Raw genomic sequence first — 19805 nt, forward strand, 5'->3', positions numbered from 1 at the left:
TTAGATCCTTGTAATTGTTCAGGTTTTATCACTATTTGCTAATTAGCTGAGGTGAATCAAAATACTTCTTGTTCCTCATTTGCTTTAGAAACATGATGTGATTTGTGGTATTTGAGCTTATGAGACTTGATTAATTGGTTTGGAAGCTTCAGGTAGTGTACTGCATAAGATTCCTGAAAAAGAATTTGCTTTGTTGTATTGGATGGACTTAGACGTTTTTCAGTACTGGTGGCTGGGTTCTGCGTGTGGCTGTGTGCAAGGTGTGACAGCTGATTTTTCATTAGTCCCCATCTCTCAGAACGGGGCCCTGTTATTTTCTCAGGACTCATCTAAAACAACAGGGAACCACTGTCAGGTGGAAAAGGATTTAGGAACAAAGAATTCATCTTAAAAATGTGGAGGGAGTTCATGGCTAGGGAGGCCACTACTCAGTTTAACTGCTTTCTGGAGAAATGTTCAGTATTTAGCAGCTGCATTCATTTAGTAGAAGCCAGTGTATTTGCAGTGTTGAATGAGGCAAAATGTTTCATTGCATATCTAACCACCATCTTAAGGATCAAGTATCTAAACTCATCAGACTTCTTTCACAAGCCAATAATTTAGTTTTAAATTGCTATTAAAAATAGAATGTAGCAGTTAAATGGAATCGGTCTTTCTGAGCAGGCAAAAAGTAATCCTAGGCTCTTAACATGACTCGCTATTAAAAGGAACCATTAAGAAGAATGCCACGTTGAGGTGCTGAAATGCAGATTTGTAAGCTTAAGCTTTAATCAGTGAATGTGGAGTTTTTCCTTTTGCAATTAAACATCAAAAAATGAAACCTTTCTTCTGAAGGATGATAGTTAGGAATCATCATGCTTCTGGTTGGGTGGTGGGAATTTCTACCTTTCACAACTCTGGTGTCCCCTAAAGCTTGCAGCAAAGGTTAAACAGTGACACCTGGTCTTCAGGATCACACACAGTAAAAAAAGTTTATGAGCCTGAATAGGACACATAAACTATTCCTCCTTGTTTCCTAAGGTTGTTCAAAAAGAAATTTTAAAAGTAAAACTTTCTTCATTTGGTAATATTTACCTAGTGAGATCTTTTCTCCTGAGTCTGCTGGAAGCAGAAAGACTAATAAGGCAAGTGCTGATATCAGTACACAGGGAATAAGAAGGTTGAGTCCATAATAGAGAGTCCTACGTCTCATAGTTACTGTGAATGTTATATCTGGGTATGGTTCTTTACAGCACTCATAAAAGCTCTCAGTTCTCTTCCCAGGAATTCCTGTGTAAAAGGGAAAAGGAAGAACACACAACATTAATGTCAGTAGGCTCTATATTATGGGGTGATTGTTTTAGAAATAGATAAATGTAGCTTTGTCAGCCTTGCTATGGGTAAAGCTGCTTCTTCAAATTTAATTCCAAAATAAGTCATTTTTATCAGGTAATAATGGAAAAATAGATAAAAATGTATACTGAATTCAAACTCAATTTTAATGTTGATTCTCATCTTAAGTCTGTTCCCACAGCTTTAAACACCACCAGCATGGTCATTTATTAATTTAATTTCTCAATTGTTATTCTACCCGTTTCAGCAGTGAAGTGCTGGCAAGGCTGCAAGTTCAGAGTGTAAATAAATAATGAAGAGCTTACCTACTAAATCCCACTCTCCGTTTGAAATATAGCCGGATATATCTGCTTCTTGCATTTGTAAGTCTAAGGACCAGCCTCCATATGTCCAAGAGCCAAACTTCAGGTTACACTTCTGAACATCAAATGGAAACCAACGCACATCTATGTAGCACGAGCTTTTAAATATGCCTAGATTGGATTTTAAACAAGAACACTAAATTGAAATGCTCATTCCACGAAATTTCGTGTCTCTTTCGTAACCTGATCTTGTTCTACATTGCATCTTTTGGCATTTACTTGTAAAGCATACTTAATCTCAGCTGTGTCTCAAGATGTGAAAAGCAAAAGTCAGTTACCGAAAGGGGAAAGAACTGCACTATTAATGTGTTGATGTTATAAACTATTTTTGAACTACATTTAGGCACATAGTAGGAAATGATTCAGAGAAGAGCTCCATTTTCTAGATATTGTGTATTAGAAAGAAATGAGGCAGAGTATACACAGTGTTTCTCTTATTTCTGTTACTGGATAAAATAAGAAGTGAACCCTGATGTCCCCTGGAGATCTCAGATTTAATTTGCCTGGAAAGCACTTGGCTCTATTGCCATAGTATCTAAAATTCTGATCAGAGTTAATTCTAAGAACTGTGGTAATTGAGTTGGGGAACAGGAACAGAAATCCACTGAAACACACCCAGAGACTCAGTGATACAGTTCAGATATCGAAGGACCAAACACAGACTGTGTTCCTTCCAGATTCAAAACCGTTTTGATGGAGTATTCAATGAGTCATTTCAAATAGATGATATGTCCCATATCATGTTCCTAAGCATCTCGTTTTAAAGGTAACGTGCGAATAGGAGAAACAGCTATGTTAATGAAATACATTTTTATTGAGACATTACTTTTGATTCAATAAACAGTAACTTTTTACATTAAGGGCTTTTATTTTTTATCTTCTTTTATACTTCCATGCTTCTGTAATAGCGTATTATGACAGAATAATTTAAATGATGGCAATAAGAAATCTTCTGTGGTGGTTTTCATACAAAAGCATTAACCACATTCAGGATGCATCTAGTTTTAAATCTAGCAGATGATGGCTAGATAAGTAAAATACCAATGAATTTCTGTCAAATTTGAAACCACACCGTATATAAGCAGTCCGAGTTATCAGAATTTATGTCATGGAAACAGCCTACCTGGTGGCAGATATTGGCAATGTCCCGAAGAATTGACTAAAACATTAGTGTGAAATGTAGCATCAAATCTTTCATCAGCACTAGAACAGGGAAGAAACAAAGTGGGTTATATGGACTTCGGCTCAAAATATCTGAGAAGATATTTCTTCTTCATAAAAGGATTCTTTCTCCCCAAAATAAAGCTTGTCAGCTCTATTCCTGGCACCAGTTTTCTGTGGCCTCAGGGTAAGTGCCTTAATACTATTGGACTTGTTCGTGATTAACAGCTTAAGCTGAGGTGAATCACCTCATTCCCTCTGCTCATTTACCCTGTGGGATTTGCTGCAGTGCCATGGCTCTATTGATTTCCATTTGGATAGTAAGCACTTTTAAAAAACTTCTCAAGCAATTGTACAGGGAAATCTGTTCTCTTGCAGCCTACATTTAGCAGCGGCTCCTTCTTGGGTTTTCATTTGTGTGAGAGAGAGCAAGATGAGATATCTACCTTGCAGGGATGGTGGGAGCAGGAGGGTGCTGAGCCCACAGCTCCACACACACAAATGTGCACAGGGACATCCCGGTCCGGCTCCCTGCTGCAGCCAGAGCACGTGCTGAGCCAAAGGCGTGTGCTGGCTCTGTGTGACAATGGCAGGTGTCAGGTCCCTGCCCAGCAGTGGCTGCTATCTTATCACTGCCTAATCACCTTGTAAAGCATTGTCAGAAAAATATGGTGAGAATCTGAGATAGGGAGAAAGTGAAATGTTCATGATTCTAGCAAAAAAGTAAGTATAGTAGGGGAATATTCTTCCAGTAGCATAGCAGGCCCTATTGAAATATTCTCAAAAATAAATAGATAAATAAATAAAATAAAAAATTGACCTACTCTGATACAAAATTGTGTATCTTAAAAGCCCATCTTAGTCATTATCTTAGTCTTTACATTTTGCCTTCTATATTTCAAACAAATTATGTGTATAAGATATCTGGACTGATCTGTGAAATATGCAGACAAGAAAAGCTCTATCCAAATAATTACTTGCCTATCTGGAATTGCACTTTTTCCAGTGGCGAGTAGAAGGTTTGCAGTATTGAAAGTCATCTGTTAGTGTCTTTGCAACTGCTTAATTTGAACTATAAAAATGAGATGAAGAGTTTAAATATTGAATATGTAGTGTGAATGGATCCCAGGGAAAAATGCAAACCGGTTCTTGTCAATGGGAGGAATGCAGGCCACTCTCCTTCAGCTTCACAGCTCATGGCTGGATTCTCCGATGCTTAACAGACTGAGTTCGTGTTGCAGCTTCTCTTCTGGCTGGAGCACTAAATGTTCTCCCTCCTCAACTTGGTTGCCCATTTTCCTGACATTTGTAAGGAACTGGTACTGACTGGTACTGCTAAGATGTCTCCTCATTGCACTGCCAAATTTTGCAGGAATGGTTTCAAATGACGTTGAAAGAAGGGGCGGCCAGAAGAATCGCACACAAACAGGTGTGCATGCATGCATACACTCCAATTGTGTAATTCTTGTTTCCTTAGCAAATCAGACTTCTGCAACAGGTTTCTATATTGGATATAGACAAGTATTTGCAGTAATTTAAATTTAACAAGGGCTACATTATGAAAATCAAGCTACATACTCAAATTTATGGAAAATATCCATACTGAACAAATTGCTTACAAGTGGAAAGCAATAACTAGAAATAAAATTCTTAGCTTCCTAGGTTAGATTCGAGTCTTTTTCCCTCGAGCAGAGGTCTTAGAACCCCAGAAGCTGCTTTGAGGACCTTGCAGTTTGTTGTTCCTGGTCATTTGTAAATGTAACATTTAAAAAATGAACACAGAAGTGAACAAGGAACCTAGGTTTCATTGCCATATGTTTGGGTTTTAATAAGAAATATTTTTAAAAGAACATCAAAAGATACTTCGACTCAGTATTTAAATATCCTGAAAATATTTTTTCTTCAGAAAAAGGAGCATATGGTTTTCTACACCGAGCTTCTGATTGTTTTCTGAAATGCAGTGCTTCAGTTGGGATTATGCTAAGAAAGAAAGCCTTTGCTTGACGAGATTTTGTACTTTAATATAATGATAGAAAATTATCTCTGCTACGTTTCTTTTTCAAGTATAACGACTTGAAAAAAGCTATAGGCTGCGAGACATTGAGATGACACAGCTACACCTGCCAGATACAATTCCACTGGGACTTATCTGGAGAATCTCAGGGTTATAAAAGAGGAAAAATGAAATTGAGGCATAGCTACCAGAATTCTCATTATTCCATGAACTCAAGAGCACTGTGTGGCCACTTGAAAAATAATACCACCAGAAATAGGAACTTCTAATAAATGTAGTAAAACTAGCAAAGTGGAAGAGGGCCAAACACGATACTAATGCAGCCGGTCCTGCAATCATTTGTACACAGGCCAAGATTCACTTCCCTCAAAAAACCCATAGACAAACTGGGCCCGGTCTCTTTACAATAGGCAGGTAATAAAAGGCAGTCTAGCTGCTGGTTTTCCAGGTGTTCAGTTATCCTTCTCATTGTGTAATGTGCTTCAGCTACAGTTAGCATGGTTGCATGAATATTATGAAATGTAGTTGAAAATTGCTAAAATCACACTTTAGTTTTGGATCCACATACTTAAATGTTGACGCAAAAATCGTCAGATGCACTGAAAGCCTCTCAGGTAGGTGGTATGTGTGATGCCTTCCTCTGGAAACTTCTAGACTGCTGTTGTAGAGTACCAGCTGCATGGCACACCCAGTGTATTACTGAGAAAGAGAAAAGGACTGATGTGTGGGACTTTCCCAAGAATGCTGTCATTTATGAAGTCAAGCTAGATAGGAAAAGATACTCAAAATAACAAATTTACAGTGAAAAATACATTAAGCAAGGTCAGTATTGCAGATATATGTGTTCAGGAATACACAGCACGTGTACTGTTTATGTACAGAGCATTATTCAGCTGGTGTATGGACAACTGAAGCACTAATTGCAGTGCTTGAACCAGAAACAAGAAGTGATTCTGACAGGCGCTTACAGTATGGGGAACTTGAGTAGAGCTCCCCTCAAATCACTTAGTGGTAATTGTACCTTTGGGAGAGGCACAGACGCATGCTGTAAGCAAAGCAGTCATGTTAGCCCTGGGGAGAAGTATGCTGTCAAACGCCGTCATTGTGTGCTGTTGTCATAGCATTGCAATTCACAACAGCTGTGATAGTGACATTAATCACAAAGGTGATCAGTAAGTGGCAGAGGGACAGCACAGCTGCAGCTGACAGGCCGAGTCCTGCTACTGTATGGGTGTTGCTGCAACAACAAGGCGGCTCCTGCCATGCAGAAGGGGAATTGGGGTGATGCTCAGCACAAGGCTGTCTTCTGAGCATATGGCAGAGACACAGAGGAAGACAAAAGGTTCCTGTCACCTGCATGGGCAAATATATAACCTGTCTTCCACAAAAGAACTAGTGCAGCATGTACAAAGCAGATGGTCTTTCCAGTATCTGGGGAAATGCAAGAAGGCATATCATAACAGCAGAAAAGGACAACTTGTTAAAGAGCAGACATCTTCCAGTGCTTTAACAGGACAGTTGTGATGGGAAAGGAGACTCCCTAGTAGTCCCTGCATGGAGATATAATTCTGAAGAGAGACACCAGAAATCAGTGCTCGCTCACTGACCTGCGAGCTGCTTGCCCCGACTTTGCATTTCATCTGTGTGGTTATATCTATGCCAGAGACAGCAGAAGACCTTTACTCACAAGGAAATGATCCCTATAAAGGTCACTTGAGCATTCAGACAGGAGACTGCACTGCTATATGTGCACGGTGTACACTGACCAAAGCCTCTCAGAGAGGCAGAAATGGTCTTTCATCTTGAGACAACAGACAGCAGGAAACTGGGGTGTCAGCAAGTGAATTTTTTGAAATATAATGTATGCATAGGCAGGTCTTGCTTAATCTAGGCCTGTTGGAGATGAAGAACTTAATGCTTTTCCTTGGGGCTTCCTCTTGCAATTGCTTAGTATAGAATAATTAAAACCAAGAAGACCCACTTGCTCTTCAAAATTCAGACTGCCCTAGAAAGTACAGGCACACCCACAGGTCTTGCTCATTAGCAGCAAAGTGTGAAGAGTTACAGTGCAAGCAAACAATTCATTGTCTAATTGCGAGGGACATAAGGAAAATTGATTCAGATTCATTACTATTTCATCTTATAGGAAACACTGGACACAATGTTTCTTTAGCAGATTGAAGGTAATCTGCTCCTAAAGTAAGCCCAACTAAGAACAGATAGTTTGAAGAAAAGAGCAGCTTAAGGTCTAGCTATTTTTGTAGTAAGAATATGGAAAGACACTAAAAATAGATATAGAACCATCGAATCATTAAGGTTGGAAAAGACCTCTAAGATCATCAAGCCCAACCCATCACCACCATACCCACTAAACCATATTCCTCAGTGCCACAACTACACCTTTCTTGAGCACCTCCTGGACAGTGACTCCATCATCAACCTAGGCAGACTGTTTTAATGCTTGAAATATGTACAAAAATGCAAACATTCTTACAGGCATTTACCTGCTGTAAGATAAGATTTCACTGTCCTGCTTCTAGTGAAATTAGGCAAGCAGCCACAAGTCAGATTTGAAGTTATTGTTAACATTTAGACAAGAAAAACAAAACAAAACAAAACAAAAACCTCAAGAGAAAATTATCACTATCTCTATTACTAAAAGAGCCAGAAAAATCTGGTTTTCCAATAATCACATAGATTCTAATGAGAATTGGTGGTAGAGAAGATGTTGTTATTTACTGAGTACTTGCAAATATGACCTCCCATTGTGTAAACAAGAGAATGGTTATTTTCTAGCATTCCAAATGCTCAGAACTTAGCCATTTTGATTAGATGGCTATGTCATTTGTCTTATCTTCTCTCCTTCCCCACAGGAAAATAAAAGTATTTCCACCTGTTATAGAGAAGAATATCTGGCTTCCAAATCAGTCCATCAGGAAAGCGGACGTTCTTCACTCCAGGGTATTCAGACACATTCCACTGTAAGTAATGATCTGTCCAGTACTAAGACATACAGACAGAAAGTTAGATCAGCTTACTCATTGCTTTACTGTAGCTCTCCAGACAATATAGTCTGAAACAATACATGCTTTCTTGTTCGGGTTATTATTTAGATTCTGACAATGAAAAACTTAGGATGAGTAGGCCACCAAGAGCTCACTCAAAAGCATAATAATCTCATTTTCAACTCACACTGCAATGCATACGTAACAGCCTATAAAAGAAGATTTGAGATGCCTCTATTTTTTCATGCTGTAGCATGAACAATGCTCACTTGCTCAGGTAGCAAGTTGGGACACAGCAGGTTTTGTTTTATAATTCATACTTCACTTCAATTACATTTTTTCTTCAGAGACAACTTTGTTTTCTATGTTTGTCAATTCCTACATTGTAATAACTTGATTACAGATGTGTGGTAGAGCAGCCAACAGACTGCTGATAGGCAAAAGCAATTGAAATGGTTGAGTAGTTAATACTAGCACTTCCTGTAGCCTGAGATGAGCCAACCTCTGAAGCAGTGTCCAGCAGCTGCTGCAGAAGCTCCCTTCCTGCACTGCAGGCTGCTGCCCTGGTGGCAGTATGGCTATCAGTATAGGCATAGATTCTGGTGTGGTCAATACAACAGGGTTTAGATCTGGGTTTCTTGGCATGTGCTTCCATGTAGTTTTTACTAACGGTTTTTAGCTCCTTCTCATCTGAACAAATCACCAGCATTGTGAATTGCTTTTCTCCCTTTTGCTCTCTAAATAGTAGTTTTTACAGAGATCTTCAATATTTCTGCTCTTAGCTTTTTCTTTTCACTAATTACAAACTATGAATCTTATTCATGCCCATCTATACACATCTCCTATGAACTGATTGATGGCTTCTCATCTATGTTTTCAGGATTTTTACTTCCACTTTTACCTTATATTATTTTATACTGAACTTTTTACCACTTCATCCTGTGTAGAATTTAGAAATATCAAGATCCTTATGATACTTTCATTTATTTATTTTACCAGTAACATAAACCATTTGAAGTGTGTTTTGAGTTGTCCTATTTAAATCTGTGGGCTCTCGTTGGCTTTGGGATACTCTTTTTCAATAGCTGTCAGAACAAATCACTTTCTGACTAGTGGGCCTTGGCTGGGGCTGTGGGGCTATGGAATCACAGAATCACAGAATCACAGAATTGTGATTGGAGGAGCTGAGCAGCTCACTGGTCTCCCACCCAGGTTGATTGCCATCTGAACTGTGTTACAGTAATGCCAATATATCCAGTAATTTCTGATTATAGCAGCTTCTAGCAATTATTGTAGCTAGTATGGTAGAGCACATAGCACCACTGAATGCTATAAAGGCAATCCAAAGGGTGACAGCAAACTTATGTTTGAAGTCTGGATTAGAAATTATGCTAAACAGATTGGGACTGCTCCATTTTGCCAACTTCTACAGTTTCTCATCAAGTTGGATGTGAGCTGTCCAATTTTGTTTTAACTTTGGAGCTACTGTTTCCACTGTAGCTAAAGCATGTTTGATACAGATTAGAAAAGCAAGCATCTAAGGGTATTTGGTTTAATATTAATCTGTGTGACTAGGCAAGGCTCCTACTGAAACTTGGATATGTTTAAGATTTTGATACTGACCAGTATTGCCATGTAGATAGAGCCAACAATTGAAGAGTCTGCATATAAACTAGATTTATTCTCCCTTCTCCCAAGTTAGTTCTTCATACTTTGGTATTTCTGTGACGACTAGACAAAACATATGTAGTATACATCTCTGACTATATGCATTACATATCAAAACAGTGAGTGAAGATGCATATACAGGGAAAAACTTCTCACTGCGGACTATTTAGCACAATAAAATGTTGTATGTTTGCCATAAGTATGCTTTGAATCTGTATAGCATACAGTGAATACAGAAACACTTGGGTTTTTTTTCTTTTTTTTTTTTAATGTGTACACAGGCCGTGATGAGTGGCTACATCACGCGATCTGCCATAACATGTGACCATAACATGCTCCTCACACAGTAAATACTAAGATGAATAAATAAAAAAAAAATACAGTGAACATACATTTTAAAAAAAAAAAAGAGAATTTCCTTAGGGGGAAAAAAAAAGTCTCAGGAAGGATAAGGAGAGGGAAAATAATTGATAGCCTCTTGAGTATGAATTGTCACCTTTTTTTCCTGGTCAGTAATTACAGCAACTGTTTTTGTGACAACTCAAAGCCAAAAACACATTATGTTTGACAGTTTTAATCTTACTCTTAAATAAGCCTCTAAAAAAGCACGAACTGAATGCTTCTTCCAAGTCAATTCTTCTTTGTGAACAAATGGAATAGCCACACTATTTTTTCTAGGTCATCCAAATAGTCTTTCATTTCTTTCCTGAGGCCTACCACTGAGTGGGAGAGATCCTCCATAAAAGTGTTACAGTCAAAGGAAAAATAATATATTTAGACTAAGTGATCTAATTAAAGAAACAGAAAGATGTAAAGTTTCTGCTGAAGCAGCATGCTTGTCTTGAAAAATGAAACTCTTCTGTAAAGCTTTACTTAGCCCATGCAGTTCTGTTTCTGTAAGATGGGAATGAAATGCCAGTTCTCATCCTGGCCTCTGCAGTATGGAAAAACAGCCATGCTGTATCTCATCTTTGTGAAACACAGATCTATGGTAGAAATTGTGGTTAGGAGGCCAGTAGTCAGTATGGTAAGAGGCATCTTTTTAATTCTAAACCTTAGGTGGTAAACCAATTCCAAAACTGATCCCATCAGAATAAATCTGTGTAGGCTCCTTTGCTTAGGAGCAACTCTCTCACTAATTCATCTTAAAGAAAGAAAAATTCGAATAGTTTTACAGAGATCTTGACTGTTCCATTTATTAAAAAGTGATTAACATTCCTTCCCAGTAATGTCAGCCTTGAGTTAATGGGGGGCAAAGTTCTCTGCTGTGCCATCTATGGCAGTAATAGAGGTATGTTAAGTCTGAAAAGCCTCTGACAACTGTAGAAAGTAAACAATGCAACAAAAGGTAAAACAAAGCTACTGCTTGAAAAACAAACACCATATGTATGCAAAATAAACAGGGAAACAAGGAAAAATACAGTGCTCACAGCTGAATGTTTGGAAACTGAAAGTATGTTCAAATACACATTTGTCATACAACTGAGAAATGGAATTTGGAGCAATATTATTAAAAATTCTTTTTCACAGTAAAAATAAGATGATAATTTATATTTAAAAAACAGTATTTTGAGCAACATGAGAACAGCATGTCCATTTTAATTAAAATCTTCCTGCAGTTTCTTACGGAGACAGATTGAAAGCAAAGCAAACAGGACAGCAGAGGCATTCAGGTAGGACAACAGCAGCAGATAGCATGATATAATCCATCTCTTTGGAATAAATTTCCTCCTGAACTACATGGTGATTTTCAGAGTCCTGATCACAACAGATGAAATGCATTTCATACATGTATAGTTCTTTTTCACAGATAAATGATTTACCACAATGTAATGGATTTGTTGAAGTGGGTGATAAGGAACTTGCACCTTCCTGGAACTCTGGATATCCTGTGATGATTAATCTAAAGTGGCTTAAATCGGCTAAGGTGAGTTTGTAACTCACCCAGCTGTGGTGACTCAGTTTCTTAAAAAGTTTTCAGAAATGTCTGAAACAGCATCAGGCCCTAAATCTCAGCTTTGCAGACTGCCATTCACCTTAGCTTTGTGCACTGTGTACTGAGACACAGAACAGAAGCATGGAAGCTTCCTAAAATTTATACCTGCACCAGATTAAATGCAAAGAACAAAGAAAGAAAAAACATGCTTTGTTCCTCAGAACTCACCATTTGTAGCCAGATGTTTGTTGTTAAGACCTGATTCTTTTCATCCTGCAGAGAAGAAAATAAACCAGCTTAGTATCATATGATAACGTTAGTAGATATATATGACTGTTATGAAATAGTTGTGCTAAGGTGCCTTTTAAAACAAAGGGAATTACTGCCTCTACCTTACTGCATAGGAAGTTTTCACAGGTACTTTTAATGTACTTTGTATTACTGCTGCCAGTCAAGTTGTTACCAGAGGGTATCCTTCTGCCAGGTTCTTCCCTGAGGCTCCTTCTTTAATAATGTATCTCAAAAGACAAAACAGATTATAGCAAAGGTTGCTTGTTCCACCTTTGCTTAGGAGCAGCCCTCTCCCTAATTAACCTCACACACCAAACATGCACAGGTCATAGAAACTGCATTGGACAACAGTGACTAAGCTCAGTGATGTGTGTTGAGGCCACATCCAGTAGCTTCTTAACAGGCAGCTGTAGCACGACTGATTTTAGTGGAATGATACAAGGAAATGCTGTGTCACAGCTTTACAAGAAGGGATTTGCAGGGCAGAATGTTATTTTTGTGTCTGAAAGTTACCATGTTCACATGGCCTTCCCCCTTGCTTCCTATAACTGTCTGATGCAAGCTCAAGGGACAGAACGGGCATTTTAAATGCTACAGTTAATTAAGAAGATTAATTCTTCATTTCTCAAACACAGGAAAATGTTGGTGACCTCATTTCTCTAGAGGTACCAGCAATTACTCATCCCTCAGTCATCCTCCCATCATCAGTATCCACCTGGGTTTTATGAAGCAAATACTGTCATATTGGGCACTCTGAGCTGAATGCACAGTCCCTGTCCCAGCAACAGCCAGAGCTTCATGTGCAGGCAAAGGAAGGGTGGCAGCCAAGTGTTGGTCACCTGTACAGCAGGAGCTGTCAGAGTTGCTTGTGCATCTAGACCCCTGAATTCACAGCTACCCTTCCTGAACTTAAATATTGTTCCTAAATTACCCTATATGGCTAAAAAGGATTTAATCACATTTCATACCAAATAGCTGTCTTTTTCTTAATACTCTTTACTAAAGATAAACAAACGCTCTTCCTCTTGTTTAGTGAACAAATCCAATAAAAGTTCTGAAAGACATTTAATTGAAGTGGTATTAGATTAACACAGTAATAAAATGAAACAGTGCAAGGGACAGTTTCAGACAAGTGGAGCCTTTTGAAAAGCAGCATCATTAACTGCACATCAGTGTTAGTAGGTCGTGTGTGATCAGAACTAAATGTACAGCATGCAGACAAATAACAAAATATTTAGGTAGAGTTTGGTATTGTGCTGAATATTATCTCAAGTGCCATTTAAATAGCATCCTGGGGAAACAGGGCTCTTTAACCCTTTGGTATGATAAATATATTATGATGCATGAAATAACATGCTGAAGGCATTGCTGAAGATGTCAGCCAGGGAAAGTAGTAACTAATTTGTAATAGTATTTGTTATTTGTTAGTCATACAAACATTAATTTGATGCCTCTCTCAGTAACCTGCATATGTTGTAACCACAACAAAGCCAGTTTAGGTCTGTTGTTCTGAATGTAATGCCTCCTTTTTGTTCCCATGGAAACTATAACAGATAAAAAGAACACAATAGCACTATTTCATAAAGCATATTATCAGTTCCAAACCTCCTTTTTCAACATAGTGACGACCATTAGCAGTGCATTTTCACCAGCCATGAACAAGAGCCTGCATGCTGTGCTCATAAGAATCTGTACTGGTGGAGGTGCCCCACTGTCACTGCCATCACTGCAGAAACACACTGCCCATTGCCTCACTGTGCTCCATCCACTGCTTGGGCTCCATAAACGTTCAGCAGATGTCAATGAATTTCAGTGGGTGTCATTTTTTTCACATAGAGAAATTCAATTTCACCCCTTTGCTTCATCTGCACTTCCATATCAGATACCATTCTGTCAAACTGCCCCTCTATTGTTAAGACCACTAATGCTAACTTTTTAGAAGTTCAGTAGCATTTTCTTAAGGCTCTGTGTGCTGTCCCAGACAAGTATGCCCATTCCTCTGATGCGATGTCCCATCTGTTACACCTGAGCTCCACTGTTGGCACCGCTGCTGTGTGCCTTCACTGTAGGACACAGGAGGTTTGTTGCCCTGCACAGGTCTAACTGGCTACGTTAAGGTGCAGAGCAATTCAGAATCCATTATGCTGTGGGAAATTTGTTTCAGGACAATTAGCTAAATGGCATGTATTTCTGCATTGTTAAATCCTGAGTTAAACTCACATTTTACTCCCAGTGTGATATCTTTCCACACATGAATGGCTCTAGCCTTAGATAAGTGATGTTTTAAAAATTCCCTTTTGAGTAGCTAGAAAAGACTGTACTAAAGCTGGAGAGCTGCTGATGCTTAAGCTAATGATATGCCATGGGGATTTATTTTGAAGCCCTGAGTCTACAGCGTAGTCAGATGAACTATTTTTGGAATAACAGAAAGGAGCTCTACTATCAACCAGCACACATCACAGAGTATGCTGGAGAGCAATCACTGAGCAGTTAAACCAGTGCAGCTGAAGGGAACAGCAGACCTTAAATCCAGTTGTGCTTCTAGCAGAGTGATTCAGCTGCCTGCTGCGCTGCCAAGGCAGCTGCCACATGGCACAGCATCCCAGGTTTGCCTGCAGGGGTCTCTACAGACGTTTTCTGGGACACTAATCCACAAAGCCAAGAGTTATTCTGAATAGTAAGCTTTCACTCAAACCTAACTGAAATTGAGTATCTCAGGAGTACAAACTCAAAGATAACTTGCGCAGAAGACAAGATGGACTATGCTGTTTTCCTGGTGTTTCTTTCTGATATTTTAAACATTTAGGGCTTGAAAGAGTATATAGATGATCAAAGTAGTTCCCATCTGCATCACTGTACTAAATCCTATCACTGCTCCTCAGCTGTAAGAATTTTGCTGCATGCTGAGAGCTGGTTTAGAGCTCTTTTTTTCCCAGAACAGATGGCTTCCAAAATCTTGTCATTATCGGGTTGACTCGCCCATCACTAGAGGAAAGATTCTGTCTGAAAGGCTTTGTCCTTTTCTACAAGCACAAGGGAAGCTGGTGAAGGGTGGGGCAGGAGACATTCTACAGGAGTTCTCATGTCTAGGGGAGTTTTTTGGACAGCTTTAAAAGCTTTATAGCAAACTGCATTAACATCATTTTTCCTCACCTGTGCAATACTTCCCCATAAAATGACAGGTGGGCTTGAAAGGCTCTTTAGAATGTCATCAACTTTCGTCACTTCACAGTAATTTGTAAATGTTTATTTTGCAAAAAAAATGCAGAATGCCAAAGTGAGACAGCTCTTGCTACAAAGTTTTTACTATAAAGAGGCAGAGAAAAAGGTCCTCACAATATATTCTAAGTGCTGGGAAAATGAATCAGAGAATGAAGGCAGTAACTGTGTAGTGAAATTTGGATTGGTGTGTTTTTTCTCACAGCAGGTAGTCTAGGTTACTTGGTGTTTGGGTTGTGCTGGACAAGCAGCACAGCTCATGAGAAGCAAGTCAGGTTCTTTTTGTGCTGCGGGATGTTTGTGCGATGCTGCCTCACTCTGCTTAATTCATAACTGTAATCATGATCTGTGATGGCAGATGGCAACTGCTCCTGGACTGATTATCACATTATTTAATGGTAGTGTGATTAATGAAAGGGATGTCACTGGCATAAAAAAGATTTGAATGGTCCTTCACTCCTTTTCGTAGGTAGAGGTATCAAAAACATTCTGTACATTTTTGCAGGATTTAGCACTGTCTTCATTCTTTCATTTCTCATCTGATTTTTGCCTGTCTTTTCACTTTAAATAGTCTATCAGACTGATCACCTTAGGGAACACAGTCACATTATCTTACCTTGACCCTATGTTCAATAAAATATGTAAAAGAAAGATATATGCTTTTGAAGGCCATTAACCTGGACAATATAAACTTTGTGAGGAGTATCATCTGATTACTTTCAAAGGGATGTCAGCACATGTAGCATCCACTGCAGAAAAAAAGCAAGGAATAAAATAAAGAAAAATAAGCCTCTGATGCTATAGATTGGCATCTAGATAGCGACAAGCAGCCAGAGGGAAATGCACGCTTCGCAGAAGACCTGCATAAAAGGAATTCCTAACTAAAATGTATTAGCAGTAACTTTTGCACTTCAAATCCAATTCTTCACTTATTTTTACTTTGTTGAATGTCACCCAAATCACTGAAAAAGTAAGACCTAGGAAAAGACAACTACATTGCTACTGTCAGCAGGGAGTTTAGCCACAGCAATGTGCAGCTGTGCCTCATGTTCCTGGGTGAAGGTGGTTGATGACTGCAGCAGTTTTCAGATCCACCATCAGGGAGCAGCCACACCTACTGTGTCACCTCTTCGAAAACATACAGCTACCAAGGAGCTGTCATCACATTGCCTTCCCTCTTGAAGAGAAGAAATTAAATATTTATTGAACAACAACAACAAAAAGTAAAATTGCTTTATAGCGTGGTAATAATACAAGCAGTGAAAAATGCTGAATCTATTTCCTCCCCCACAGATTTTGAATAATTTTTCTAAACAGAACATGAAGAGGAGAAACTGAAAGCACAAGAGGAGTATTTGAGGTGCAGACCACAGGGCTGTTTGAAAACAGGGACAGCCTGGGCAGGGTAGAGGGACAGTAGAACCATCAGCGCTAACTGTGTCAGTTTTGTAACTTAAACTTTGAACAATATTCAGTCTGAGTTTGCAAACTGCTTCCAGATGACTGAAATGAATGCTTTTTTTCTTTCATGAGAATGAATACATCATAGAAAACTCTTTACTTGTCATTTCTGGCCATGGGAGGAAGCAACACTGCTGTCCATTGATTAAAATGCCTCTTTGTAGGCACCTTGTGTTTGAGGAGAGAAAATGTTTATAATCATTGTCTGACTGTCTATGTAAAGTCTTGTCTCCCATATCTTCTATCCCTTCCAGGCAATGCTTATAACTCCTTTGTCCCTTTTTTGCAAAATCCTGAGAAAGTTCAGTATTTTCTCTCCCATAAGTTAGTTAAAGATTTTCTACTACTGAGTGAATGAGTACAGTCAAATTTCCTAGATGTTTCTTTTAAATAAAAGATTTCCTAAATCCAATTAATCTCTTTTCTTTCTCCCAAAAAGATTCATGTTAAATCTTCAGATTGCATCAGTGTTCTCAATGTTTTGGTCAAGAATTACATACAGCTGTATAGAAAAAAAAAAAATTTGCTTTGTTGAAAAGCAAGTTCAGGTTCATAACGTCTTGAATTCTGTTTTGAAAAAAATTTTACCAGATAAGAATTTTCAAAAAAGTTTTTTAATTCCCAGAACTGTTATTTATGAATTCAACATGTAAGGGGGTGTCAGTTTTCAGAATCACTTTGAAATTGTACCACCTCTGACATCCAAGAACGAGAATCCTCAGACAAGAAGGCTGTTGAGCATTTTAAGGACCAGATTACAAAGTTTTAGAGATGAGACACAGCTTGCTTCTAGCCTTCTTGAGCACCTCTTTGAACTCACCTCACTTACTCTGAACCTTAATAAAAGACATCTCTCATTATTAGCAAAAATGCTAGGTTCCTAACTGGTATCTCATCATGAGACTGAAGTTAATAATTGTAGTCTGAAATTAAAAATGGGCTGGCAGTCACTGAGAGACTGGTAAGGCACTTCCTATATAGATTTTCACTTTTGTTTGCTTGAATATTATCCTGCCAAAACCAGAAGGTTAATTAGTTCATTACCTCTTATCTTACTCTCTCACACTTGCTCATTAAACATTCTCGGCATCTTCTATCAAATTACTAGCACCTAATGAAGTTTTATCCCACCTCATTTAAAATCATGCTATGTTTAATTAGAGAAGGAATTTTTGCTTAACACAGCTTGGGTTTTTCTCCTTCTTCCTCTTTAAAGCCATGCCCTGAGCTCTGTCCAACCTGAAAAGACCTGAATTCTACTGAGAATAGGGGCTGGCAGGTGAGTTAAGCACTTGTGAAATGGCCAGTTGGCAAAAGATACTCAAATCTACTGTTAGTTTCTGGCTTCTTTCAGTGCTTCTCAGACGCCGTCAGATCAAGCTGCTGTCAAGTTGAGCTAAGATTCATGGAAGCTGTCAGGAACTAAAGATAGAGCAGATATAATCTGTTGTATAAGCAGTGTTCTCCCAGCAATATACCAGATCCTAGGTGGGATCCCTAGTGAGCTGCTAATGTAGCCACAGTGTAGAAATTTGCTAAGAGCTTAGCTAGCTGTATGCAACTGCGTAGTAAGCAACATAAAACCATTTCCCTTTGTCCTGCTGTTATCTACCCTTGTAAAGAGTTGACTCTCCTCCTGTCTATAGGCTCCCTTTAGGTACTGAAGGCTGCAATGAGGTCACCCCACAGCCTTCTCTTTTCCAGGCTGAGTAAGCCCAGTTCCCTCAGCCTGCCTTCGTAGGGGAGGTGCTTCAGTCCCCTGATCATCTTCGTAAGAATTGCTTGGTTTTTTTTTTGCGTAGGAATAAATACCCATATGTAGATTTGGCAATGTGAAACAGGTTTTTAGACAATATAAAGGTGAAGGAAAAAGTAGGATACAGGATTTTTCAGATGAAAGGTATTTGAATTCTTGATCCTTCTTTCCCACTTGATTTCCCTTTCACCATAAAAGAGTACTGCATTCACCCTTCCTTTCTCTAGTAGTCAGTGATATACCTCTTTATCATTGAAAAATGTGTTTGGCTCAGCTTACAGCACATACTTCCAATTATGCAAAAAATTCAGTATAAAGGCTATTATCAATGCATAAATAATATTCCATGACTGAGCACAAGAGCAGAAACAGGCCACAGAATAGGCATCTTGAAAACGGGTGCAAAAAGTGCAAAATAGTTCGATTGTCAGAATTAGAGATAAATTTTTACTGTTTCACTGTATTTTTCCCAAAACCACTTCAAAGTTAAACACATTTTTATATTTAGTATTAGAAGTTTTGTCATATCAGTGAGATTTTCATACGAAAACTGAGCTCTGACAGCAAATGATTCAGTGTTGTAATGATGCAGCCTACCGCTGGGATGGAGCACTCCCTGAACAACGATAGCAGCTCTTACAAATAGTAACAATGGAGTTTAAGGTGATGTGTTTTTGTGCCCAGCCTATTCAGCATGGTTTGCCAGTTCTGCATGGTTGTGTGCCTTGGGCTTGTGCTTTCTTCAGGCCAGCTCCCTTTGCATCATCTCTTCATTTGATTCTGTTTGCACTGAATGCCTCCTAGAAGGCATTATTTTATATCAGCAGCCACTCCATGCTGCTAATGATATTTAGGACATCAAAGCCAAATTCAGCCCTGAGGTACCTTCACTGCCAGGATGATACTTGTCGCTGTGACTTTCACACCTTCCAACTCAGAACCTCAGGCTCTTTCACACCTTTAGGGATGAGGTATTGCAGTGGTGCTCAGGGCTTACCTAACTATCTCCTACATTAATATGGATTTTGCAGTTAAATCTCTGAAATCCAACCTGAAAATGTCTTCCTTACTTTGTGTGCTTCTTGATCTTTAATTTATTTTAGCCTTTTTAATCAAAGAAGTAAAATCTTAGGGCAAAATGAAATATGAGTAGTTAATTAAAGAGAAATTTGAAAATTTCTTTTCTATTGAGCTCTTAGTAACTTTCAGTTTATTAGGGCTTGTGATGGGTGTCATATGAATTGTACTTCATGCTTCTACATGTTGAAGTTCTTTGTGAAGTAGAGAGCTACCAAGCATTTGTAGCATTTATCATTTTGATTACATAGAATGAATGGTATATCTGGTTTAGAAGTAAGCTGTTTTTGTCCTTAGAATTTAAGTGATCAGTTTGCAAAACACAAAATTGTTGTACCTGCACACGGAAATGCTTTATTTTTTTCCCTGGTTATATAAAAAGACAGTACCTGCTGCCCCAAGGTGAGCTGTCATGTTGTTCACTGGGTTGTTCCACAGGCTATCTGATGGAACAAATTTCCTCTACTCTTTTCACTACCTTTGTAGTCACTGGTGAGGTTTTCTTTACCCCTCCACTCTGTAG

At 38.7% G+C, this 19805-nt stretch overlaps 1 protein-coding gene across 1 annotated transcript in view; it reads right to left on the reverse strand.

The window, feature by feature from the left end:
* The window catches only part of CHRNA7 (cholinergic receptor nicotinic alpha 7 subunit), a 41324-nt gene that overhangs the window by 7440 nt on the left and 14079 nt on the right, over positions 1–19805 (reverse strand). Inside the window, exons 3-7 of the mRNA XM_085234024.1 lie at positions 11707–11751; positions 7763–7872; positions 2818–2897; positions 1638–1805; positions 1075–1269 (exon numbers count right to left, since the gene is read on the reverse strand). Of these exons, the coding sequence (XP_085090150.1) occupies positions 1075–1269; positions 1638–1805; positions 2818–2897; positions 7763–7872; positions 11707–11751 (598 nt within the window). The remainder of the gene's footprint in view (positions 1–1074; positions 1270–1637; positions 1806–2817; positions 2898–7762; positions 7873–11706; positions 11752–19805) is intronic.

Source organism: Meleagris gallopavo, chromosome 12 (assembly GCF_905368555.1).
Source record: "Meleagris gallopavo chromosome 12, MGAL_WU_HG_1.1, whole genome shotgun sequence".
Classification (NCBI taxonomy): Eukaryota; Metazoa; Chordata; class Aves; order Galliformes; family Phasianidae; genus Meleagris; species Meleagris gallopavo.